This window comes from Arvicola amphibius, chromosome 17 (genome assembly GCF_903992535.2).
Source record: "Arvicola amphibius chromosome 17, mArvAmp1.2, whole genome shotgun sequence".
In the NCBI taxonomy this organism is placed as follows: Eukaryota; Metazoa; Chordata; class Mammalia; order Rodentia; family Cricetidae; genus Arvicola; species Arvicola amphibius.
This window is the reverse complement of record NC_052063.2, coordinates 32,438,503-32,464,912: the sequence shown is the minus strand read 5'-3', so window position 1 is coordinate 32,464,912 and position 26,410 is coordinate 32,438,503. Positions and strand designations below refer to the sequence as shown.

At 42.2% G+C, this 26,410-nt stretch overlaps 1 protein-coding gene across 2 annotated transcripts; it reads left to right on the top strand.

The window, feature by feature from the left end:
* Nemp1 (nuclear envelope integral membrane protein 1) lies at positions 1 to 26,410 on the top strand. Of its 2 annotated transcripts, XM_038314618.1 has the most exons (9): positions 1 to 133; positions 7,825 to 7,946; positions 8,808 to 9,027; positions 11,035 to 11,107; positions 19,482 to 19,575; positions 19,997 to 20,111; positions 21,105 to 21,330; positions 22,124 to 22,297; positions 23,005 to 26,410. In XM_038314618.1, the coding sequence occupies exons 1-9, from the start codon at positions 7 to 9 to the stop codon at positions 23,168 to 23,170; spliced, it is 1,317 nt and encodes a 438-aa protein (XP_038170546.1). In that variant the 5' UTR covers positions 1 to 6; the 3' UTR covers positions 23,171 to 26,410. The 2 variants fall into 2 exon arrangements, 1 of the variants encoding a protein (XP_038170546.1); XR_005283641.1 differs by lacking the exon at positions 23,005 to 26,410 and having other exon boundaries at positions 21,105 to 21,421; positions 22,124 to 22,232.

Genomic DNA, 26,410 nt, shown 5'->3' with positions numbered 1-26,410 from the left:
GCAGCCATGGCGGGAGGAATCAAAGTGGCGGGCTGGTCGGCGGTTGGTCCGTGGCCCCGGTGCGGGGGCCCGGGGGGCCGCGGGGCCGCGTGGCTGGTCTTCGTCCTCTTCGGCTGCGTGGTCTGCGGCTCAGGTACCACTCGGGCTGCCGTGCCTGGCGGGCGCCGCGAGGGCGTTGTTTTGGGAAGAGAGAGTTTATCTCAGGGCGCGGCCCGTTACTCCGCCGAGCGGCGCGGCTTGCCGAGCGCATCCCGGCTGAGGGGTGACCTGGGGCTGCTTCCCGAGAGCCTTCGGCGGTCCCAGGGAGGGAGGCCTGGGCTTGGGGACCCCTGTAGGGGCTGCGTGCTGCTGCTTGGGTCCCCCGAGCCTCCGGTTAACACAGAGGAAGTGTGGGGGCCGTTTCGTTCTGAAATGTGTCGTGAGAAAGTGAGGGCCCCATTCCTTATGTTTCCTGACCACACCTCAGGGAGATGGGTGCTGTCCCGACACAGTGGAATGGACATGCTTTTCCGAGGCTGGGTCTCTCAGTGTAGCCCTAGCTTTTCTGGAACTCGCGCTGTAGACCAGGCTGGCCTCGAACTCACAGAGATCCGCCTGCCGCCGCCGCCTCCCGAGTGCTGGGATTAAAGGCGTGCGCCACCACCGGCTCTTGTTAAGAGCCGCCCTAACAGCCCTGGCATGGTTATATTGTAGTGCAGTGGCCCAGAAGATGTAGAAGGGCCACCAGTTTTGAGTATGAGTTTATTCCTTCTTTCTAGCGCGGTCATTTTGTACCCGCTGTTGAACAATCAACTCTGGACTGGGTAGGAAACTTATTTTGTGCTCCAGTCCAGAAAAATTAAAATGTTTGCAAGAAATAGATGTTTTTCTTAGCACCTTGTTACAATAGTGGACGTGGAGATAAGCGATGTTTGCAAACTTCCACTGGAGGGAGTAGCAGCCCCAGAAAATAATCAGCGCTTATTTAACACACTACAGACTCATATCGCCCCCTTCCGTTCCTGCCCATCACATACTCTTGCTTGTGGCTTTAAGATAATTTAACACACTAATAGATAAGTTGTTCAAAAGGGGCTGAAGACTTAGTTTTGCGAAGGGAGCAGGTATCCAGGAAAACCTACTTTGCCAGATGCAGGGCCTGGAAATCTAAAATAACATTTGGAAGAATTATTACCTGGGTAAACTTTTGAAATGGGGCCTTGGGTTGTGAAGAAATAAGAAAATATTAAGAACAATCAACAGCCTGGTCTACAGAGCTAGTTCCAGGACAGGCTACAAAGCCACAGAGAAACCCTGTCTCGAAAAACAAACAAACAAACAAAAAAAGAAGAAAAGAACAATCAACAGTTCCCGTCTTTGAAGTTTATTTTACAGGATACTGGGGATTGAAACCTAAAGCAAAAAGCTGGGCATAGTGGCACTGGACCTTAGTCTCAGCACTCAGGACCCCAAGGCAGGCGGATCTCTTGAGTTTGAGACCCCCCTGGTCTACATAGTGAGTTCCAGGACAGCCAGGGCTACACAGTGAGACTCTGCCTCAAAACAAACGGACAATAATTAAGAAATCTAAAGCAAACTTTTCTGATCACTTCCCTGCCCTTTCATTGAGGTGGGGGCTTACCATGTCGCTAGGCCGCTTTGAGACTCATTGTGTAGTCCTGGCTGTCCTGCAACTCAAGCCCTTTCTGTCTCAGCCCCCAGAATGCTGGGGTCACCAGCATCTCTCTCTCACACACACACACACACACACACACAAAGCATCGCAGGCTAGACCCCAGAGTTGCTCCTGGGAGGGCAGAACCAGGGGCCTCCTCATTTGCAGAAAAGTAGTCTCCAGGGACGGCTCAGGGAGTGATCGCCCAATTATGTGGGTGTCAGTTATAAAGGGCAGCCTTGTCGCTTTCTGCCAGGCTCTCCCAATGGTAGAATGGAATTTATCAAAAGGTTGTTTTCTTGTCTCTAGAAAATTTGGAAACATTTAATTTTAAAAATAATTTGTGTTTTAGACTATTTGGCAAGTATTAATACAGTTAGGTATAAAAAAGTAGGCAAAAATCCTTGCAGTTGATTGCATTTGTATGTGTTCTTGTGTTTGAGTGCAGTCAGGGTTCATGTGCACATGTGAGTGCGTGTAGGCTGAAGGTTGGCATCTGTTGACTATTTCAGTTTCTGTCTACCCCATTTTTGAGACAAGCTCCCTCACTGGGCCTGCATCTTAGAGATTTGGTTAGACTGGCTGGCCAGCAAGCTCCTTGTGGGCTCTGCCTCCAGCACTGTGCCTGGCTTCATGTGCGTGCTGACCATCTGACCTCGGGTCCTTTACTACCGACCCGACTCCTCAGCTCCAGACTTGAAAGTTCTGCGGGTGTGTATGTCCTTTGTTCACGGCCTCTTCTGAGTATTTATATTTTAATTTTTTGAGCCAGGCTTTCGTGGCCTAGGTATCAGAGAATGACTTTGAATTCTTCCTCCTGTCTCTACTCCCATGTGCTGAGATTATAAGCATGTGCACCTGTATGCAGCCATGCCTAGTTATAAAATTGTAAGAAAATTATCTTTTGTGGTGCTAGAAGTCAAATTGAGGACATTATACTCACCAAGCATGAGCTCTACCAAACTACACCTCCAGCAATGTGAATTTTATTTATAAGGATTTTTGTATAATTTTAAAATAAATAAAATTTCTGAGTTTATTTTCCCCCTTTAAATTTTTTAAAGATTGATTATGTGTACGGTGCTCTGTCTGCATGTATGCCTTGGCACCAGATCTCATTACAGATGGTTGTGAGCCGCCATGTGGTTGCTGGGAATTGAACTCAGGTCCTCTAGAAGAGCAGTCAGTGCTCTTAACCTCTGAGCCATCTCTCCAGCCCTTAATTTTTTTCAAATTGGGTTTATTTTATGTGTGAGTGTTTGTCTTTGCACCACATGTGTGCTTGGTAAGGTTTATATTTTATATATGGTCATTTGATTTCATTATTTGGATTTATACATGAGATTTCCAGGCTAGTGATGTAGTTATGAGGATAAACAGAATTTGCCACACAAAATGGGTGACCTGAGTTGATGAAACCAATAATGGTAGGAGATAACTGACTCCCAAAAGTGTCCTCTGATCTCTACATGTGTGCTAGGATGTGTGCACACCCATTCACACTTATCATATACACATAGACTATACCATATACACATATACTATATCATATACACATACTAAGTCATATACACATAGACTTAGTAATGATAATAATAAGATAAAAGAGCTCTAAAGTTAAATTGATATTTTTTGGTTTTTGGAGGATAACTATTAAATTTTTTTTTTTTTGCAAATTATTATTAGCAAAGCTGGGAATTGAACCTAGGGCCTGAAGCATTCAGTGTTAGTGCTCTACCACTGAACTACAGTTTCAACCCTTTTATTTTTTTGAACAGGGTCTTACTAAGGCATTCATTCCTCTTTTTTTTTTTTTAATTTATAATTTATTGTGGTATTTGGTGTGAAGCGAGGATCTGGATGGATTAAATTTTTCAAATAATTCATTTGTCCCGGCATGTAATTTAATAATACTTTACTAAACCCACTGAAGATGGTATGTTTTAAAAATAATTTTTATTGGGCTGGAGAGATGGCTCAGTGGTTAAGAGCATTGCCTGCTCTTCCAAAGGTCCTGAGTTCAATTCCCGGCAACCACATGGTTGCTCACAACCATCTGTAATTAGATCTGGTGCCCTCTTCTGGCCTGCAGGCATACACACAGACAGAATATTGTATGCATAATAAATAAATAAATATTTTAAAAAAACAATTTTTATTAAATCTGTTGTTTGACGGATTGATACATGTGCACAGTCTGTTCTGACTACCTTTATCCTCCCCTCTGTCTGGCCCCACTTGGCCCGTCTTCCTTCCTGCAGGCCCTTTCCTGTATTGTGTGTGTGTGTTGTCACTCATTAGGTTTAACTAGGGCTGTCTGTGCTCGTGGAATTATCTGTTGGAGCCTGGAAAAATGGTGGTTTTGTGGTCAGCTTACTGGCTCATTGAGTTAAGGTGGAGCTTAATCCAAGTGGGGAAGGTTAAGCTTTGATTTTACTTGGATGGAGAATGTGCTTGTCCTAGTTAGGGTTATCACTGAAGTAATGAAACACAGCTTACACTTCCACATCGCTGTGTATTATGGAAGGAAATCAGGGCAGGAATTCAAGCCATTCAAGCCAGGCAGGAACCTGGAGGCAGGAGCTGATGCAGGCCCTGGAGGTGTGCTGCTTACCTTCTTGCTCCTCAGGGCTTGCTCAGCCTGCTTTCCTATGGAACCCACGACCAACCAGCCCAGGGATGGCACCACCCACAATAGGCTGGGCTTCCCCATCAGTGGCTGAGTAAGAAAACACTCTCCATGCTGTTTACAGCTCATCCTCGTGGAGTCGTTTCCTCAGCCGAGGCTCCCTCCTTTCTGACGACTAGCCTGTGTCAAGTTGTGATAAAATTATGCAGCATAGCAGTTAACTTTTTAAATGCAACTTATTATCTATTTATGATTGTGGGTGTGGGTGTAAGCGTGTGTGCCACACCACATTCATGTGGAGGTCAGAGGACAGCCTGTGGGAGTCAGGTGGTTTCTATCCGGTGAGTCCTGGTCATAAAACTTGAGACTTGGTGACAAGTGCCTTTACTTGCAGAGCTATCTTATTGGATATCTCTTTAAGATATAATATTGGAGTGTTTAATTTCTTAAAGATTTGTTATGTATACAGTGTTCTGCCTGCATGCATTGCCTGCAGGCCAGAAGAGGGCACCAGACCTCATTACAGATGATTGTGAACCACCATGTGGTTGCTGGGAATTGAACTCAGGACCTCTGGAAGAGCAGCCAGAGCTCTTAACCTCGGAGCCATCTCTTCAGTCCCAAGAATTTATTTATTTTCTGTGTATGGATATTTGTTTGCATGTATGTCTGTGAACCATGTGCATGCCTGATACCCACTGAGACCAGAAGAGATTCTCTAGAACTGAAGTTATATGCTGGTAATTGAATCCTGGTGTCTGGAAGAGCAGGCAGTGCTCTTAACTGCTGATCCATCTTTCCAGCACTCATTGTACAACTTTGTTTGTTTTGAGGCAGGGTCTCACTAGGTAACCTTGGTTGGCCTGGAGCTTACTATGTGGATTAGGCTAGCTTCAAACTCAAATGAGATCTAGCAGTCTCTGCCTCCTGCGTGCTGGGATTACAGACGTGTAGCAGTTTATGCTGCCCCACTGTAGAATTTAAGTTAAGTAGCTTTTCCTGGCAATAAGTTTTCATATGACTGGCATTATCAACACATTGCTTGTATCTTACTTCCCACTTGACAAAATAGTAATGGGCTTTAAAAGGTGAGAGAATGGTTGCTAATAAGTATAATATTGGTTTGGTAATACATGTTTTTACTTGGAGTTTTGTAAATAGACTGCATTTTGTTTTAAGGAAGTGATGGATTCATGTTGGACTGTGTGTGTGTGTGTGTGTGTGTGTGTGTGTGTGATGTATGTGGTTTGTACACACATTCATGTGGAGACCAGAAGCCAACATCACATATCTTTCTCAGTTACTCTTTTTTATTATGTAGTCCTGGCTTTCCTGGACTTCACTATGTAGACAGGCTGGCCTCAAACTCAGAGATGCACCTGCCTTTGCCTTCCAAGTGCTGGGATTAAAGTTATGTGCCCATTCCAGGCTCCATCTTACTTTTTGAGACAGGGTCTCTCACTGAAAATGGAGCTTACTGATTCAACTAGACCAGTGAGCTGACCAGAGTGTCACTGCCCTCCAATGCTGGGGTTACAGATGCATGCAGTTATACCTGGCTCTTTCTCTGTGTGTGTGTATGTGTGTGCGCGCACACACACACACACACACACATGCACACTTGGCTATGTACATGTCATGGTGTTTGAGTGGAGGTCAGAGGACAGTCTTCAGTGCTGGTCTTTAGCCTTCCACCTTGTTTGAAACAAGATCTCATTTGCTGCTGCTTCCACCAGCCACATTCTTCTAGGGATTCCGTCTCCAGCATCACCTTGCTGTAGGAGCATTAGGATTATAGATGTACTACTGTGCCTGGCATTACCCAGGTGCTGGAGATTTGAACTCAGGTCCTCATGAATGGCAAATGCTTTACCCATTTCAAAGTTAGTTTTAGTTTGGGGTTGAGGTGTCTCTCAGTGATAAAGTTGCCTAGGAACTTTATGGCACTCTAGGGAGGAAAAAGCACTGTGGGTTCTCAGCAATGAAAAAAAGTTAGTCTTAGTTTTCACCTAAAACGATTTTGGCCAACAAGATGGCCCAGTGGGTAAAGATGCTTGCCCATCAAATGTAACCACCTGAATTGAATCCCTAAGAGCCATGTGGTGGCTGAAGAGAATTGACTCCGAGAAGCTGGCCTCTGGCCTCTGGCCTCCAGTCTATGACAGGCTCTCCCACCAAAGGAAATAAATATAAGGAAATTGTTTTTTTGTTGTTGTTGTTTTGTTTTTTTTAAAACAAACTATTTTAGCTTAGTGGGCATTAATGCTTTTTGGGTTTTTTGTTTTTTTGGGACAGGATTTCTTTGCGTAGCATTGAGGTTCTGGGTTTAACTCTAATACCACAAAGAAAAAAGTTATGTACATGTTTGTGTCAAAGAAGGTGGGTCGAGAGGAAGGGAATTACTAAATAATTACAAACTGAGCCAGAGTCTTGTAGCTTGACTCCCTGGGGTGCTGGGTAGTCATTGGCTGCTCTTGACTGGAGCAGAGCAGCAAGCAGCCTTGCAGTCCTTAGTACCCACTTGATGGCTCTTGAACCCAACAAAACCTCGCCAGTTCCATCTACCCTGCTCAGAAAAGGAGCAGAGGACACCAACAAATGGGTTAGTTTAGGTCACTTTACCCTGTTGTAAGAGAGGAAGAGTATTTATGCTTAAGGTGGAAGTAGGGCTTGGGTGTGAGGATCACAGACTGTTTACTAGCTGTGTGACTTCAGGAATTTTCCCTAGACATCATTTCCTTGTTTGTAAAATACAGATTATGAAAATGCCTATCGCATCGTGTTGTTCGGTGGGTTACACAGAGCATACTCTGCAGAGAAACATTTAAAAGAAGGTTTTTTTTTTTTTTTTTTTTTTTTTTTTTTTTTTTTTTTTGGTTTTTTCGAGACAGGGTTTCCCTGTAGTTTCTAGAGCTTGTCCTGGAACTAGCTCTTGTAGACCAGGCTGGCCTTGAACTTAGAGATCCGCCTGCCTCTGCCTCCCGGGTGCTGGGATTAAAGGCGTGCGCCACCACTGCCCGGCTTAAAAGAAGTTCTTTTGGGGCTGGAGAGATGGCTCAGCAGTTAGGAGCACTGGCTGGTTTGGTTCCCAGGGCCCACACGGGGACTCAAACCACATGTAACTCCAGTTGTAGGGATCTGATGTCCCCTCTGGCATCTGTGGGCACTTTACTCATGTGGTGAACAGACACAAAGGCAAACCATAGATATACATAAAATAAAATTTAAAAAGTAGCTTTTATTCTGAGTTAATGTAATGTTAACTATTTGTAAGTGAGTGTAAGTCAACGGCAGTGTATGTTTGGTGTATTTGATATTCTATAGTCAATTGTAAGCAAGCACACATGTGAGTGCACACACGCAAATTGGACAGAGATAAAACTTTTATTTCTTCTTTTATCTCAGTTTTTTTTTTTTTTTTTGGTCTGGTTCATATTTTAAGCCCAAGCATGGAAAGTGTCCGTTTATCTTTTTACAACACGAGTTATGGTTAAGCTGTTAAGCTCTACTTAGTTCTTGTTTCTCTTTTTTTCTCATAAAGCTGGAATTGATGTGAATGTGGTCATGCTTCAGGAATCCCAAGTTGATATGAATTCCAGTCAACAATTCTGTTATAAAAATGTGCTTATCCCAAAGTGGTATGATATATGGACACGGATACAGGTAAGTGGAAACCCCTCCCCCAGGACATCTCAGCTCCCTTCCCGGCTTAGAGTTCTGTGATCCCGAGAGAATGTTTTTTCCTTCTTTCTTCATTTTGTTTCCTCCCTTCTGGAGTGTCCATACTCCTGGCTCTTTTGAAATGTCTTGTGCCTTCTTTGGCCTGGAATCTGGTGTGCCTGTCTGAGTGTAAACTCTTGTCTTGTGGTGTTTTGTTTTGATTCTGTGAGAGAAGTTTCCTCTGAGTAGAATGTCTTTGGTCTCTTTTATTTCATAACACTGTCAAACAAGAGTTTCTGGCTGAGATTGAACAAAAGGAACCTTTTGGAGGTTCTGCAGTAACTATGCAGAAACACAGACACCGATGAGGGTGTCTGCTGTCATGTCAACACAAGAGAGTTGGGCTTGTGGGCTCTTTAAATTTTTTTTTTATTTTTCTGATAGAAAATTCTGGGGCACATTATAAAATGTATCTGGGGCACATTATAACCAACGTTTATCTATAATCAGTAATTGTGAGAATGCATGAACTTCTCAGCCTGTCATTATGAGAACATTTTCAGTTTTCTGGGGCTGTTTACGACTGGCAATTTTCTGAATATTTCAAATCCTTGCTTTGTATGATCTCATAAATAGCTGTATTGATATTCTTTCTACTTGGGAACATCCCCCCCTCTACCCCCTTTTCTGGCCTAATAGTGATTCAGACCATATTAATAAGAAATTGTGGCAGCTGCCTCTGTTAGAGCAACATCATTTTCCAAATCATGTTTTTGCTACGTCTGTATGTTTCCAGTAAGAGTTTTAAAAATTATGTTTATGAAAATTTCCTACTTTTTCATCTTCATTTCTTTTGTGTTGCAGGTCCGGGTAAATAGCTCCAAACTGGTCCGAGTCACCCAGGTGGACAGTGAGGAGAAGCTGAGAGAGCTAGAGCAGTTTAGTATTTGGAACTTTTTTTCTTCCTTTTTAAAAGAGAAATTGAATGACACCTATGTTAACGTGGGTCTGTACAGCACAAAAACCTGCCTCAAAGTTGAGATTGTAGAGAAGGACACCAAATACAGTGTCATTGTGACCCGGAGTAAGTCTCACCTCTGTTTTTCTGATGGATTCTATAATGAGCTGGGACAGAGCTTTAGAGGGTGTAATTAGTGAGAGAGAGAAAGCAGTCCAAGACAACGCCATTTTGTTTTTGATTACAATCCTGACTATACCATGGCTCTAGACAGCTTATGGAGACTTTACTACTCATAGGACGCTAGGCCTAGAACCAGTCGGGCAGGTCCTGAGTTGATATGGTCAGCACTACTGGAGTCTATCAGACAGTCGTATCCTTGCCTTCTGGAGATGTCTTGACTATGTTCAGGTCTATATTTGAAGACAGGGAAAGTAAACAGTAAAATTAGTAATTTTCAAAAGAGTGCTTGTGGAATCATAAGATGAAGACACTGTAGTTTAAGGCTTTTTGCTGGATGTGGGAGAAATTTATCCTTCTGAGAGAGGTTTAGAGGAGGTAGATTCCATCAGATTCTGATTTGGGTTCTCCACTCAGGGTTCATGCCTGTAGGTTTTGCTACCAAAGGGTTATACCCTTTCAGTTGTCCTAAAGTCGGTTCTGTGGTTATGTATGGTGATGTGGAATATTATTTTGACCAGGGAAAAATGTGTTACGTTTGTTTATGCTGCACAATATTACGTTAACTATGTAAAGGTGTGTTACTTTTTTTAAATTCTGCATTTAATTATGTAAAGATGTGTTTCATCTTGCCTGGCTAAGGCACTTGATTGTTGAATGGCCAAATAGAAAAAGCCTGGTACATTTGACGACTAACCTGCATTTCTAATTATCCTAAATAAGAGTATAAACATATATGTAGGACAGGTGGTAGGGGCGCACGCATTTAATCCAGCACTTGAGAGGCAGAGGCAGGCCGATCTCTGAGCTTTAGGCCAGCCTGGTCTACAGAGCAAGTCCAGGACAGGCTCCAAAGCTACACAGAGAAAACTTGCCTTGAAAAACCAAACCAAACAAACAAACAAATAAATAGAAAGGAAAAAAGCCCTAAAACAAAACATATATACAGTATGTTGTAACAAAAGTAACCTTAAATTTGTATAAATGTACAAAAATCCATACCAATGTAAAATGTTTGAGATTAATAGTTGCTTTTTAGTTTAAAAGTAGATTCAATAATCTACTTTCTATCCTTCCCATATCCCTTTTCTTTTTAGAAAGAGATCCTTGAATCCAACCACTCTTACTCAGTTTCCCCCTTAGCGTGATCAGTAGCAATTTACAATCCTCCCCCTGCCCCCATGACAAATGTACCAGGCTTTTTCTTTTTGACCATTCAGTTTTATTAGATCAGTCAGGTGCCTTAAAGTAAGATTCTGCAGCATAAACAAATGTAACACATTTTGCCTAGTTAAAATAATAATCCATAACAGTAGGGTCAGCCTGTCTTTTGGTGTTCCTTTATAATTTAATTGTCCTGCCAGCTCCTTTCTGTTTCTGGGCCTTCCTTAGACTCAGCTTTCGAATGTAACAGCCGTGGAATGCTCTGGTGTGCCACCAGTGGTCTTTACTTGGCCTCCTGGTCCTGGGTGAGATATGTTTGGCAAGGAGACTTTTTCAGCACATGGCTGTGTTGAAGCAAAGTGGGAGGTGTGCTTGGGCCAGAAGAGCGCTATGTGGAGGACATAAGGCCCACACCCAAAGTTCTAGGCCTCTTTCTCAAATTCCCTGCCTCTAAGTGACTTAAGGCAGAGACCATTGTGAGCAGCTGTGTGAAGTGATAGCATCTTGTTTAGCTTAGTCACTTTTTTGTTTGTCTGTTTTAAATCCTTAGTAGAGGGAGCCAGAATAAGAATAAGATACTCAGGAAGATGTAGATTGGACAGAAACCTAATGCTGTTTTCTCTTTGGAAGGATACCCAGGATTTGTGTGGTATCTATACTGCCATTTAGTTGGGCTGTTTGCTTTGCTGTAGTTGACCAATGATACGAATGTCTCTCCTTTTTTTTTTTTAATTTTAATACCTTTAACTGATTTCTTCTGTTAAGCAGCAAAAATTTTATTTGTTTCAGGATTTGACCCCAAAATTTTCCTTGTTTTCTTCCTTGGACTTACACTATTTTTTTGTGGAGACTTGTTGAGCAGGTAGGTGTGGACTTGATAAGACACTAATATTGTAAGAATCATAAGTACTGCTATTCCCCTTTCTAGAATCCATGTGACTTAGGTGCTGCCTGTTTAGATATTTTTTAGACTTTGTTTTGTTTATGTTTATTTTGTTTGTTTGAAATAGGATCTCACTATGTATTGCTGGCTGGCCTAGAACTCAGTATGTAGGCCAGACTGGCCACACTTAGCTGCCTCTGCCTCCCAAGTGATGGGATTAAAGGTGTGTGCCACCGTGCCCAGCTTTTTTTTTTTTTTTTTTTTTTTTTTTTTTTTGTAAAGTGTATCCATTTGTCTCTGTCCATATTGTGTGGTGTCTGCAGAGGCCAAAATCAGGCCTTGGATCCCCTGGACCTGGAATTATAGATAGTTGTGAGCAGTCCAACTTGAGTGCTGGGGACAGAATGCAGGTCCTCTGGGAGAACAAGCAGCACTTGAAATAGCTCAGCCATCCCTGGCCGTGCTTGGATGTTTTAAAAATAGAATTCTTTTTTTCTTGATTTGAGTATGATTGTTAATTAACGTACTTTCTCATTAGGTCGTTCCATCACTAGGTTAATGAAAGTTACCTAGTTCTATAAAGATGATTATCAAAAGTAGTTACTGCAGAGAGTTATGTAATGAAATCGCTGCTAAATTATATATTGATGTGTTTCATGCTTTTCAGATACAAGAAGACAAATATCAATTACTTGTTCGTTTTCTTTTTTAGAAATCTACTAGCTGTGATAGATAAGACTGACATGCACTAATATAAAAAACCCACTCCCTGAGATGAAACTCTTACCCCATACTGCTAAAGTGACCAAGAACCTGAGACTAGATAAGGCATAGGCCCTAGGGCAAAGCCTAGTGTTGTTACTCGGCTAGAAGAACATAGCAAAAAAATGACTCCTAGTGACGTACTACCGTACCTGTTGATCAGTGCTTCCCCCAGCCCACATCAGAGAAACTGCTTCTTACAGCACATGGCAATTAACACACAGACCCACACAGCAGAGTGAGAGACTTTGGAGCACTCATTCCCTAAATGGGGTGTCTTTATCAAACTCCTCCCCTCAAGGCTCAGGGATCTGTGAGAAGAGGAGGTGAGATTGTAAGAGCCAGAGGTCGTAGAGGATTCCAAGACCACAGCACGTGTGATGGCAGTGTTAACAAGTCCCACAGAAATTCAAACCACTCAAAATCCCAGCACCGAGAAGGGGAAATGGATGCCAAGTTCTACCTCTAACCAAGAAACTATTTGCCATTGGTTGCTGCTGGGAAAGGGAAAATCCATTATCTCTGATCAGCCACATTTCAGGACAGGGGTCATGCCCAGGAGTAGTTGGCTACACAAAAAGGACTCCTTGGGTTTGTTGTTGTTGTGTGTGGGGTGTGTGTGTGGGTGTGTGTGTATGCATGCGCACACTTTCTGTTTTGATTTGGTATTTTTGTATGAAAAAAAGCTAATGAGAAATATACAGATAAGTAAATACTGAGTGACGGTAAAATCACCATTAAGTTAATGAGTGAAAGGTAAACAACTGGAATTTGATGTTGAGCTGTTTTGAGTGAGAGAAGTTCTTCTTTATTTTGGGACTCCTGAGGGAAACTCACATTCAGGGAAAAGTAACCGATAGAGCAGTGTTGGTATTGGAATGGCAGTAGGGTCTCTGCCTGCCCTGGGCTCTATCTATCAATCAGATCTATTCACCTTTCAGTCTCTACTTGGGCTTGCTCCTGTCCCTTCTCTCTCCCCAGACAAACTGTCCAGTTCCTCAGAAGAGTTACTTTTTTTAAAAAAAAAAAAATTTATTTATTTATTTATTATGTATAGAATATTCTCTCTGTGTGTATGCCTGCACGCCAGAAGAGGGCACCAGACCCCATTAGAGAATGTTTTGAGCCACCATGTGGTTGCTGGGAATTGAACTCAGGACCTTTGGAAGAGCAGGCAATGCTCTTAACCTCTGAGCCATCTCTCCAGCCCCCAGAAGAGTTACTTTTTAAAAATGTTTTTATTAGCATGTAGTAATTGTATATAGGGATGGGTTACATTACTGACATGCCCATACATGTACATAATGAGTTTTGATCATGTTTACCCCAGTATCCAACTAGCCATGCTTTTTTTCTTTTTTAAATTCTTTTATTATTTATTGCATACCTACTTCAGTTTTTCCCTTCTCTTCTCCTCCCAGTCCTTTCCTCCACATCTGCTTGCTCCCAAAGCAACACCTCCTCCTTTTCCCTTCCGAAAAGGGCAAGGCTTCCAGAGAGATCAACCAAAGATGGCATGTGAGGTTATAATAAGAGTAGGTACCTCCCCTCTTATTAAGGCTGGACAGGGCAACCCAGTAGTAAGAAAAGGGTCCAAAAAGCAAGCTCAAGAATCAGAAACAGGCCCCACTCCTACTGTGAGGAGTCCCACAAGAAGACCAAGCTACACAAACATAACATATATACAGAGGATATAGCTCAGACCCATACAGGCTCCCTGGTTGTCACTTCAGTCTCTGAATCCCTCTGAGCCCCGGTTAGGTGATTCTGCTGCCTGTTTTCTTGTGGTGTCCTTGACCCCTCTGGATCCTACAATCCTTGTGCTCTTGCAGGATTCCACAAGCTCTAATGTTTGGCTGTGGGTCTCTACATCTGCTCCCATCAGTTGCTGGATGATGATTGTGCTAGGTTTGGATCTATAAGTATAGCAGAGTATCATTAGGAATCGTTTCATTGACTTTTTCCACCCATCATGGTTCTATCCTTGGTCTCTGGGTTGTTCAGACTCTCTAGTTCCTGGCTCTCCAGGCAGTATCTGCATGGACTCCCTCTTGTGATGTGGGTCACAATTTGGACAAGTTACTGGTTGGGTGCTTCCACAAGTTCTATGCCAACTTTACCCAAACACATCCTGTAGGCAGGACTAATTAATTTTAGGTCGAAGGTTTTGTGGCTGTGTTGATGTTCCAGTTCTTCCACTTGCATGGTTACAGAAGATGTCTGGTTCAGGTTCCATATTCCCCATTACTAGGGGTCTTCACTAGGGTCACCCTCATGGATTTCTAGGAGTTTCCATTGTACTCTGTTTCTTCCTTGCCTCTTCCAGTTGTCTCTTCCAGTACTCTTTCCCCCCATCCTGTCCCATCTCCTCCTGCCCTCATTCTAACCACGAAATCTGTTTCCCCTTCCCAGGGAGATCCATGTATTCCCCCCACCCCCCGTGGGCCCTTCTTGTAACTTAGTCTCTCTGGATCCGTGGATTGTAGCATGATTATCTTTTACTTTATGGCTAATAGCCACTTATGAATGAGTACATACCATGTTTATCTTTTTGGATCTGGATTGGCTCACTCAGGGTGATTTTTTTTTTCTAGTTCCATCCATTTGCCTGCAAATTTCATATTATTTTTTAACAGCTAAGTAATATTCCATTCTGTAAATGTACCATATTTTCTTTATCCATTCTTCACTTGAGGGACATCTACGTTGTTTCCAGTTTCTGGCTATTATGAATAACACTGCAGTGAACATAGTTGAGCAAGTGTCCTTGTGGTAAGATAGAGCAACCTTGGGGTGTATGCTCACGAGTGGTAGACCTGGGTCTTGAGGTAGATTCCCAGTTTTCTGGCAAACCACTGTATTGATTTCCATAGTGTCTGTATAATTTTGCACTCTCACCAGCAGTGCAGGAGTGTTTGTTTGCCTTGCTCCACATCCTCTCCAGCATGAGCTGTTACTTGTGTTTTTGATCTTAACTATTCTGACAGGTGTAAGATGGAATCTCAGAGTTGTTTTGATGTGTATTTACCTGATGACTACTTATGTTGAACATTTCTTTTTTCTTTTCTTTTCTTTTTTTTTTGAGACTGGGTTTCTTTGTCTAGCTCTGGCTGTCCTGGAACTCACTCTGTATACCAGGTTGGCCTTTAACTCACAGAGATCTGCTTGCCCTGCCTCCTGAGTGCTGGGATTACAGGTGTGCACCACCACTGCCCCAGTGTTGAACATTCTTTAAGCGCTTCTCAGTCATTTGAGATTCTTGTGTTGATTCTTTGTTTAGATCTGTACTCCATTTTTTAATTGGGTTATTTGATTTGTTGATGTCTAGTTTCTTGAGTTCTTTATATATTTTGGATATTAGTCCTCTGTTGGGTGTAAGGTTGGTAAATCTTTTTCCATTCTGTAAGCTGCCATTTTGTCTTTTTGATGGTATTTTTTGCCTTACAGAAGCTTTTCAGTTTCCTGAGGTCTCATTTAATTGTTTGTTTTTGTTTTGGGGGGGCAGTGTCCCTCTATGTAGCCCTGGCTCTGTAGAGATCCACCTACCTTTGCCTCCCAAGCGCTGGGATTAAAGGCGTGCACCACCACTGCCCAGTGAAGTTCCATTTATTGATTGTTGATGTTAATGTCTGCACTCTTGGTGTTCTGGCAGCACACATCCTGTGCCATATGCTCAAGGCTATCCCCACTTGCTCTTCTGTCAAATTCATTGTGTCTGATTTTATGTTGAGGTCTTTGATCTGCTTGGACTTGAGTTTTGTACAGGGTGGTAGATATGGATTTATTTGCATTCTTCTACGTGCTGACATCCAGCTAGACCAGTAACATTTGTTGAAGATACTTGTTTTTTTTTTTCCCATTGTATATTTCTGGCTGCTTCATCAAAAATCAGGTGTTCACAGGAGTGTGGATTTATGTCTGGGTCTTTAATTTGATTGCATCAATCAACCTGTCTGCTGTTTCTATGCCGATGCCGTGCAGTTTTTTTTACTATAGCCCTATAAATATACCTTGAAATCAGGAATGGTGATAACCTCCAGAAGTTCTTTTATTGTAAAGGAAACAGCTGTCCTGGGTTTTTTGTTTTTCTATATGAAATTGAGTATTGTTCTTTGAAGGTTATAAAGAAGTTTTTTTGTGATTTTGATGGAGATTGTTCAATCTGTAGATTGCTTTTGATAAGATGGCCCCCCTTTTTTTTTACTATGTTAATTCTACAAACCCATAAGCATGGGAGATGTTTCTATCTTTTGAAATCTTCTTCAAAGATTTGAAGTTTTGGGTTTGTTTTTTTGGTTTTTTTTTTGTTATTTGAGACAGGGTTTCTCTGTGTAGCTTTGGAGCCTGTCCTGGAACTTGCTCTTGTAGACCAGGCTGGTCTCGAACTCACAGAGATCCGCCTGCCTCTGCCTCCCAAGTGCTGGGATTAAAGGCATGCGCCACCACCGCAGGACAGGCTCTAAAGCTGCAGAGAAACCCTGTCTCGAAAAACCAAAAAGAAAAAAGAAAAAAAAAAAAAAGAAAGAAAATTGTCCATTTCTTTTAGATTTTCTAATTTTGTAGAGTACAGGTTTTTGAAATATAACCTAATGATTCTTTGGATTTCTTCAGTATCTGTTATGTTCCCTTTTTATTTCTGATTTTGTTAATTTGGATATTCTCTCTTTTAGTAAGTTTTTATAAGGGTTTGTTCATGTTGTTGACTTTTTTCCCTCAAAGAACCAACCTTTTTGTTTCATTGATTTCTTTGTATTGTTCTTTGTTTTCTTGATTTCAGCCTTTAGTTTATTTCATGCCTTCTACTTTTGTGTGTGTTTGCTTCTTTTTGTTCTAGAGCTTTTAGGTTTGCTGTTAAGTTGCTAGTATGAGATCTCTTTAGTTCCTTTTTGAAAGCACTTAGTGCTTTGAACTTTACTCTTAGTACCATTTTCATTGTGTCCCGTAAGTTTATGCATTCATTTTCATTGAATTCCCGGAAATCTTTAATTTCTTTCTGCTTTGACCCAGTAATCATTCAGTAAAGTTATTCAGTTTCCATGAGTTTGTAGGCTTTCTGTTGTTTCTGTTGTTGAAACCCAGATGATGGTGGTCTGATAGGATGCCAGGGTTATTTCAGTTTTCTTGTATATGTTGAGACTTGCTTTGTGACCGAGTATGTGGTTGATTTTGGAGAATGTTCCATGGGATGCTGAGAAGAAAGTATGTTCAGATGCAGTGCTCTGTAGATATCTGTTAGGTCCATTTGGTTCACAATTTCTGTTAGCTACAGTGTTTCTCTGTTTGGTTTTTGTTTGGATGTCCTGTCTATTGGTGAGAGTGGGCTATTAAAATCTCCCACTATCAATGTGTGAGGGTTGATGTGTGGTTTAAGCTTTAGAAGTGTTTTCTTTACAAACCTTGGTGCCCTTGTGTTTTGGGCATAGATGTTGAGAACTGAGTTGTCGTCTTGGTGGATTGTTCCTTTGATAAGTATGGAGTGTCCTTCCCCGTCTCTTTTGATTAACTTTGGTTTGAAATCTCTTTTATTAGACATTAGAATGGCTATATCATCTTGCTTCTTAGGTCCCATTTGCTTGGAAAATCTTTTTCCAATCATTTGAGGTAATGTCTGTCTTTGATATTTTGATGTTGAAGTGTGTTTCTTGTGTGCAGCAGAAGTCCTGTTTTTGCACCTATTTCATTAGTCTGTGTCTTTATTGGGTAATTAAGTCCATTGATATTGAGAGATATCAATGACTGATTGTTAATTCCTGTTATATTATTGGTGTGTGTGTGTTAGGGTTTTGTGTGTCTTAGGGTTTGTTGGTGTGAGATTATTTATTGCCTTTATTTTCTAGAGTATAGTTATACTCTATGGGTTGGAATTTTCCTTCTAATACCTCTGTAGACCTAAATTTTTAGATTGATATTATTTAAATTTGACTTTATCATGGAACATATTATTTTCTCCATCTATGGTAATTGAAAGTTTTGCTGGGTATAGGAGTCTGGGCTGAAATCTGTGTTCTCTTGGAGTCTGCAGGACATCTGTCTAGACCCTTTTGGCTTTTAGAGCCTCTGTTGAGAAGTTGTGTATAATTTTAATAAGTTTGCCTTTATCTGTTACTTGGTCCCTTGCATCTTTTAATATTCTTTCTTTATTCTAGTGTTTTGATTATTATGTGGCTCAGGGACTTTTCTTTCCCAGTCCAATCTATTTGGTGTCTGTAAGCTTCTTGTACCTTTATAGGCATCTCCTTTAGGTTAGAAATTTTTCTTCTATGTTTTTTTTAATATTTATTTATTATGTATACAATATTCTGTCTGCGCATGTCTGAAGTGGGCACCAGACCTCATTACAGATGGTTGTGAGCCACCATGTGGTTGCTGGGAATTGAACTCAGGACCTTTAGAAGAGCAGGCAATGCTCTTATCCTCTCAGCCATCTCTCCAGCCCCCTCTTCTGTGGCTTTTAAAAAATATTTTCTGGGCCTTTGAGCTAGAATTCTACTCCTTCTGTTCCTATTATTCTTAGGTTTGGTCTTCTCATGGTGTCCCAGATTTCCTGGATGTTCAGCATGGGCACCTTACCAGTGACCTCACCACTGAACACCCTGCCTCTTCCTCTCCCACTGCCCTGTAGCTGTACAAGGTCTTGGGGCATGGAGGATCTCTGTGAGTTCTAGGCCATCCAGGTCTACATAGCGAGTCCTAGGACAGCCAGGGCTACATAGACTGTCTCAAAAAACTAAGGTATGAAAATAAGTGCAACATCCATGTCTCACCACTCCTCCTCCTCCTCCCAGCTCTTGAACTCTTTGAACCTCTTGTTCCACGATGTTCCCTAAGCCTTGGAGCCGATGGTACAGGAGCTCCACTTAATGGCTGGGCATTCGAAAGTCATTTATTATTGGTTCCTTGACTAGTTAATGAATTTCTGCATCATCATGGACCACCACACAAAGAATCTTCTCAGATCAAAGAAGGTGATTTGATGTGCACATCGTAGTCTCCTAGCAAGACAGCAGCGATAGCTCTCCTGCTTGGGCCCACAGACCCCAGCCATGTTTTTTTTTTTTTTTTGTTTTGTTTTTTTATGACATTTACAATACCAGATACAAATTCCCTTCTGTGGAATGGTCATCAAATCCTGTCCTAAAGTAGCTGGTTACTCCTACAACAGATTTTTGGTGCAGTGTTGCAGTGTGGTCATCTTGTCTAGGTTGGTATTGCTGCGCCAGGGTCCACAGCCGAATGAGACTGTTGGTGGGAATCTCCCCTGGCATCCTCCACAGCCTGTTCTGGCATTGTGAAGGCCCCCAGCATTGTGAAGGAGGCTTCAGCCCAGTTCCAGCTTCACTTTTCTATGCCACTGGTCTATAACATGTGGATTTAGAGAGAGGTGGAGATGGGAGTGCGATTTGAGAGGACCTTATTGGTACTGATCTTCATAATCTATCAACAGCTACATCAGCCTACAGTTCTGTAGCTTTAAATAGTGGGCAGATTCCTTCTCTAATTCCTATCTTGAAACTTTACTACGTCCCTTGTTCTGATTTCATCAATGGTTCATAGTATTATTACATAGTCAAGAAAAATACTTTCTCTGCAGGAGTCAAATTTTCTATTATTCCACTGGAGTGAGCGTGGGGATTGTGGCCTCTCTGTTAATCATCATTTTTATGCTCTCCAAGTTTATGCCCAAGGTAAGTGGTCCAGTTCCTTGAGTATTTAGGACAAGCTTGGATAGCTGGAGGATTGTCTTGCAATCTTAGAGCACTGAACATTTGCATTAATGACCTGATGAGTCAGCGTCTGTCCTGTTCGATTCTGAAAAGCACTTGCATGGTGAGACCTCGAGCCTACAGATTCTTTATTTGAAATCATGTGCTCAGTGGGAACTGAAAGCCTCTTTCTGTTTTCTAATTGCACACTTAGGCCTTCCAGTCATTAGCATCTCATCTTCCTGGTGTTCCTTGCAGGCTGTACCTTTTTAGGTATAAAGCACATCTTTTTAAGAGAAATGTTTTTATGCATTTTGAGTAGGTTGAATTTAAGAAAAAATTGTCCCATTTGCTTCTTTTATAAAAGTCTTGTAACTTTTGCTTTTATTTCTACTTTGTCTAGAGAAGTCCCATTTACGTCATCCTGGTAGGAGGCTGGTCCTTTTCTCTGTACCTCATTCAGCTAGTTTTTAAGAATTTACAAGAGATATGGAGGTGTTATTGGCATTATCTTCTAAGTAAGTATTGTTGGCTTGGCTTTCCTTTGTGCGTTTTATAGGGTATTTGGTTAATTTGATTGTGAGAAGTTACTGGCAGCAAGGAGTGCTAACTTGTAAAAGTTATAATTTTCTCCTTACTTCTAATATTACATCCCCTTAACATCATCTTTTAAATTTAGATGCTGTTGATAAGAATAAAGCTTTAGGGGACTGGGGTGATGGTTCAGCAGTTAAGAGTGTTGACTGCTCTTCCAGAGTACCCAGGTTCAATTCCAGGCACCCATATGGCAGTTCACACCTGTCTGTAATGAAACTCCAGGGTCCAACACCCTCACACAGACAAACATACAGGCAAGACACCAATGTGCACAAAATAAAAAGAATTATTCTTGAAAAAAAAGAATAAAGCTTTAATTTGCTAGTGTTTATTTCTACATTAAGCAAAATTTAAAATCCTTTAAATTGGCTTTATTAATGTTAATTTAAATATGCTTGGGGACCTTGAGAAGTAAGACTGCCGTGAATCTGATCTACAGTAAGAATCCTTTGGTCACAGAAACTTTTTTGTCTTCTTGTTAGTAACTTGATCTATTATTTGAGGACATTAACATGGACTTATTTTTGGAATTAAACTAAAATATTTTAGAAATGTTCGACATGTAGCTTTTAAAAAAGATTTAGTTTTTAATTATATGTATGGTATGTAATTGAGTGCTGGTGCCTGTAGAGTCAGATGCCCTGGAGCTGCCATGTGAGTGTGGGACCTGCACCTGGGTTCTGTGGAAGAGCTTTGGTAGTCAGCCTCTGAGCCATCTCTTCAACCCGTTTGTTATTTTAACGAAATAAATTGTGACAGAAAGGATAGGAGTGATACATACATGCATGTGAAGTAGGTAGATGATAGAGTACAGATCTAGTCTAAGCGCTTGGTTCAGCAGATGCCATCCAGTGCACTCACTACCGCTTTCCATATACTAGCTGAAAGAATGTCTTCTGCTGGCCCTTTCTTAGGCTACGTCCTCACAGTCGGATTCATGAGTTTCGCCGTGTGCTACAAGTATGGGCCCCTGGAGAACGAGCGAAGCATCAACCTGCTGACCTGGACACTGCAGCTGCTGGGCCTGGGCTTCATGTACGCCAGCATTCAGATACCACATGTTGCTTTTGCCCTCATTATCATTGCCCTGTGCACTAAGAACCTGGAGTACCCTGTTCATTGGCTGTACACCACCTACAGGTGACTGGAAGGCAGTGGAACTTTGTATTGACGTGTGAGGTGTGGGATACACTTTGCAGCAAAAGGATATAGTTTTTCCTTGGGAACCTTTGTAAGTGAGAAGTCGCTATGTTTCCCCCCTTTTCATTCTTAGTCTGTTTGTTCGTTAGTCTTTTCTTTTCTTGCTCTCCCTCCCTCCCTCCCTCCCTTCCTCCCTCCCTCCCTCCCTTCCTCCCTTCCTCTATCCTTGTCTCTCCAGTAAAGTGTCATGTGTTCCTGTTACCACTAGGTGGTGCAAATTATAGCTTCTTTTTATTTTTTTAAAGCCCTATGCCTCAGGTTCCGGTTTCAGATCATTTCACACTGACTGCCAGATTGCTCCAAAAATCCTAATCTTGTTTTAAATGTAATTCATAGCATGTTATCCTTGCAAAAGGAAATATGGAGTGATCTTTGATTCTGAGGTTGTCAGAGACTGTCCAATAGAGATGATCAAAGTGGAGCCTTCAGTTTCAGGAACTGAGTGTACGACCACATTATAACATCATTTTGTTGTCGTTTTTCCACTTTTTGGGAAATAAATATCTTGCTTGTCATTTATTGGAAAATAAGTGAGTTTGAGTACTCTGATTCTTCACGCGTAGTTGAGTTGTCGGGAGTTCACTGTGGTGAAGGATGTGTATGGAAGGGAGGTGGGCTGATGTCTCTCCACATTTAGTCTGTAGGTGTGTGCTTGGTCTCCTGAAACAAGTGGAGGTGAGGATGGATATGGATTACTGGTTAATGATTCATGATGTTATTTTGATGAGCACAGAAAGATGTATAAGGCAACAGCAAAGCCCGTCCCCCCTCGCCTCCTGACAGAAGAGGAGTATCGGATACAAGGGGAGGTGGAGACCCAGAGGGCTCTGCAGGAACTCCGAGAGTTTTGTAATAGTCCAGAGTGTTCTGCCTGGAAGACTATATCTCGGATTCAGTCTCCAAAAAGGTAAGCTCTTAGCCTGATACGCCAAGTATTTATGGGTAGTTAATGACCTTGAGTTCTAACAGAGATCATACTTTTAGATAACTGTTATAGTTTGCCCTTTGATTATGCTAACCTAGGAGTAGTGAAGAGAAAGTTATCTGCGTCATTATGTATTATTAGTAATCTATTTCTTGTTTGCCCAAAGCAGCTACCTCCTTATTTTGATTATAGCATTAACATGTGCAGACTTCAGTATCATATGTAAGTGTGGCTCTTGTAAGTTTGACATAGATGTTGCACTTATTTTTTATATTTTAGGTTTTTGAGACGGTCTGTGTAACCCTGGCTGTCTTGAGTTGCTCCCCAGGTTCCTTTGGTTGGGAGTGGTGAAGTTTATTTTGGATTCATGATAGCATAAAGTTTATAGGGCCATAAATGCAAAGAACTGTCATGCCCCAATCCCTTATCAGGAATGTGATGACTCTGTAACTGAAAAGGACGGGTAGCCACTGACAAGCAGGATGTGAGTGCCCTGTTGGCCTCTGAGCCCAGCCTTGTTTCCTGCCTGTTTCTCTAGTCTACGTATCTGCCAAAGCAAGGACAGGAATTTCAGTTAGAGTCAGTATAATTTGAACTGCAGGCATCCTGGGCTGTTCAGTCTGTTCTTATTTTGAGAGCCTTCCAGGAAGGATAAGCAGTTTCCTAATGAGCAACCCTCTCTTTTTCAGATTTGCTGACTTTGTGGAAGGTTCTTTTCACCTCACACCAAATGAAGTTTCTGTTCATGAGCAGGAGTATGGATTAGGGAGCATAATTGCCCAGGATGAGGAGCTGTCCTCAGAGGAGGAGGGCTCAGAGTACCCCGCTGTCACCCAGAACAGCTTCCTGACTTAGATGGGGGAATCCGTTATTGTCACATAAACTAGTATGGTACCTTGGCGGTCCATGTGCAAGTGCTGTGTGGTTTCTCGGGCTTTCATAACGGCCTGAAGAGGGTGCAGAAGCTCTCCTGCCGACATGCGAGGTTCTCCACGGGACCCCTGAGGGCAGAGTGGAGGAAGAAGTGAATGCCGTGGTAGCTGCCTATGACAACTGAGCTATTGGCCCACTTGCTGTTCCTGAAGAAACTGGTTGGCCACAGCCAGCATGATATTCTAGCTCCTGTTTGAAAGTTCACTGATGATGGCATTTCTGACTCTGATGAGCTCACAGAAATAAGGACTAAGTGCAGTAGTGCATTCAGATCATAGGCTGCACCTTCTAAAGAGAAATGTACAAATCTGAGCCATTCTTACTTCTGTTGGCTTATACTCCAGTGAACCATTAGACTAATCCTTGATTCAACTCTTGAAGGAAAGATAGATAGTTGTCCATCCTGTTTTTTAAACTTTTTTTTAAATGCAGCAAATTTATGTTTTAGAACCAATAAGTGCTCCAGAGTGACAGATGCTATCGACCCCAGATATTTATTGGTATAGATATCCATGAAAGCCCCTGGAGCTGCTGTATTGAACCTTGAATTCTCGGAAACTGATATTCTGAGTTTTACTTACATTTAGAAAACCGTCTGCTGGCCCTTCTGTAGGTTTGGTTTCCTAAGCTTTTTATTCTGTTTGCCCTCTGCGATTTTCTCTTGCTTTTTCTCACCACTCCCTTTTCTGCCCAGGCAGGCTCTGTCCCCTTCCTTCCCTGTGGACTGTGTACAGTTCAGGATTCGTCTCAGTTTTTCTTTGCTTCCTTTTGTTCTCCACTCCCTCTCTTTCCCTTCCTAACATGGAGTTCCCTCTGCTTCTGACCATTTCGTTTATAAATTTTCTTTCTGGGCCAGGGTCTTGCTGTGTGACTCAGCTGCTCTTAAACTCACAGTCCTTTTACCTCAGCTTTCAGTGCTAGGATCTTAAGCCTATGCTGCCATGCCAAACTTTTTTCAAGTCAGGGTTTCTCTGTGTAGCCCTAGCTGTCCTGGAACTCATTCTGTAGACCAGGCTGGCCTTGAACTCACAGAGATCTGCCTGCCTCTGCCTCCCAAGTGTTAGGATCCAAGGTGTGTGCCACCACACCTGGTATGCCAAACTTCTTATCTTGATTTTATATATCCTTTTTATCTTGGTTCCTACATTATAGCTAGGAAGAGAAGTCTTGTTTACTTCTTTTCCCCCATCTGATCACATATCTTTGAGTTACTACATAGTCAAGATACTATCCCAGGGCTGGAGATGTAGCTCAGTGGTAGAGCACTTACTGACTCAGCATGCAAGGCCCTGGTAGAACTTTAGCACCACAATAAAACAAAACCAATCTTATCTCCTTGTCCCTGTCTCATATTATATACCCATTCTGTTCATTTAGCCTTCTCACCACCTGCATGGTTCCAGATCTGGTAATTTGCAATTCCTGAAACCATCTATTAAGTTTTTTTATATACAGTTTTAGTTATGTAGCTGCCACAACTTTGCTTGGCAGATAAAGACTGTAAGGTGATCTTCCTGCCTTTGACACTCATTTAGTTGTCAGCATCAGACACATTCCCCAGTTCCATTTCTGATGGAGATGCTGCCTCTTTCCTTAGTTTAGTGACCTCAGCTTCACAATCCCTTGCCATTGAAGCTAGCGGTATCACTTATGAGGGAGCAGACTCCCAAGTTTCTGCCGTTTGCTTGGTTCTTTCATTGTGATCTTCACCATCACATTGGAAGAAGTGTGTAGCTTTTGTGATTCCTTCAGCCAGGAAGGTAGGTGCTCACTCAGACAGCATCAGACTGGTTGTATTAGGATCGTCAAGAAGGAAGATGGTGTCTTCAGATCTGCTGTCAGCATCTTGTTTTGAAAGACCCTAGGCTCTACTGCTGGCATCCAAAATGCCGGCAAAGTGGCCAGTGAGTTCTTTCAACCAGTGTTCCCCATAGCCTTAAGTTGTCCTAAAGTGACAACTGCTTCAACTGGTAGGAGTGAAACAGGAGAAACAGAAAGCCAGCAGTTGTGAGCAGGTGCCACGGGTTCAAGCGGTTGAGTACAAGATGTCTTTGTGAATTACAAATATGGTAAAAGTCTGTCCCTAAGCTTCGGAAGAGGCGGGGATGAAGCTCAGAAGCAGGACGTGCTTGTCTGGCAGGCAAAAGCTGGTGTTCAGTTCCTGGCATCACAAAAAAAACCCACCAGTAGCAACAAAGCCTTCCAAAACACTATTTTGGAACCTCCTTTGTAGAAATTGATACCCTACTTACTGTACAGGTAGTGTTCAGTCCTGGGAGCCCTTGGTGCCTTTTCCTACATCGCTCCCTGTGAATGGCAGCTTGCTAAAGGGGAGAGCTGACTTAGATGTTTATTTTAATGAAAAATCACTGTGAATGACTTTATTCTTCTGTGTGGTGAGCTCCCCGTGAAATACGAATTTCATTTCAAGGCCGTGTGCTTTTTACCTGTATTTGAAGCTCTTTTTCTTTCCCCACCTGGGGATCTGAGTGGTGTGGGAGCTGTTCTCAGACAGTGAAGGACGGTGCTGCTGTTGTGTGCTGTTTATCCTTGCCCTGCCTGCCTGTGTGTCTGTCTGGATGCTTCTGAGCCTCTGCATGCCCAGAGGCTGCTTGATGGATCTCAGCCTCATTGTTCAGACCGATCTCGTCGGGGATTGAAGGAAGGACTGGGGTGAGCTGGACACTGGAGCCTTGTCTGCTGCCATGTCAGCATCTTTGCTCAGCAGCTCTCAAGCCATGAGTTAATTCCTGGACTCAGGGTCTCATTATTGGAAATCTATTGCTTCTAATCAGTCTGGCCTGAGTTTATAGAACATGGCTCCAATTAATGGGAACACAAGAGGCAGTTGGCATAAAACTTTACAGTACCTCTTTCCTCAGAACATAATGACCAAAGCCAAGAAAAATTGAGCAACTTTGATAACTTTGTTACCTTGAAATGTAACATTCTTGTTATATCAACAGTGGTTATTTTGCTGATGATGGCTCTTTGGGTCCCACTGTTCTGTTTTACCATATTACATCCTATCCTAGGGCATAGCCCTTTATTAATCAATTGTGTTCTCTCTAGCCACCCCTCTTGGCACAGGTGATGGAGGTTTGATGAATGAAAGGACCCAAATAGGCCAGGGAATACCCCTAGACCTTGATAGTCATGAAG

Coding starts and splice junctions, on each gene's coding strand:
- Nemp1 (XM_038314618.1), top strand. CDS start 7: ATGGCGGGAGGAATCAAAGTGGCGGGCTGGTCGGCGGTTGGTCCGTGG. Junction 11,108..19,481: donor TGTGGAGACTTGTTGAGCAG/GTAGGTGTGGAC, acceptor CTTTCTCTGCAG/GAGTCAAATTTTCTATTATT. Junction 22,298..23,004: donor CGGATTCAGTCTCCAAAAAG/GTAAGCTCTTAG, acceptor TCTCTTTTTCAG/ATTTGCTGACTTTGTGGAAG.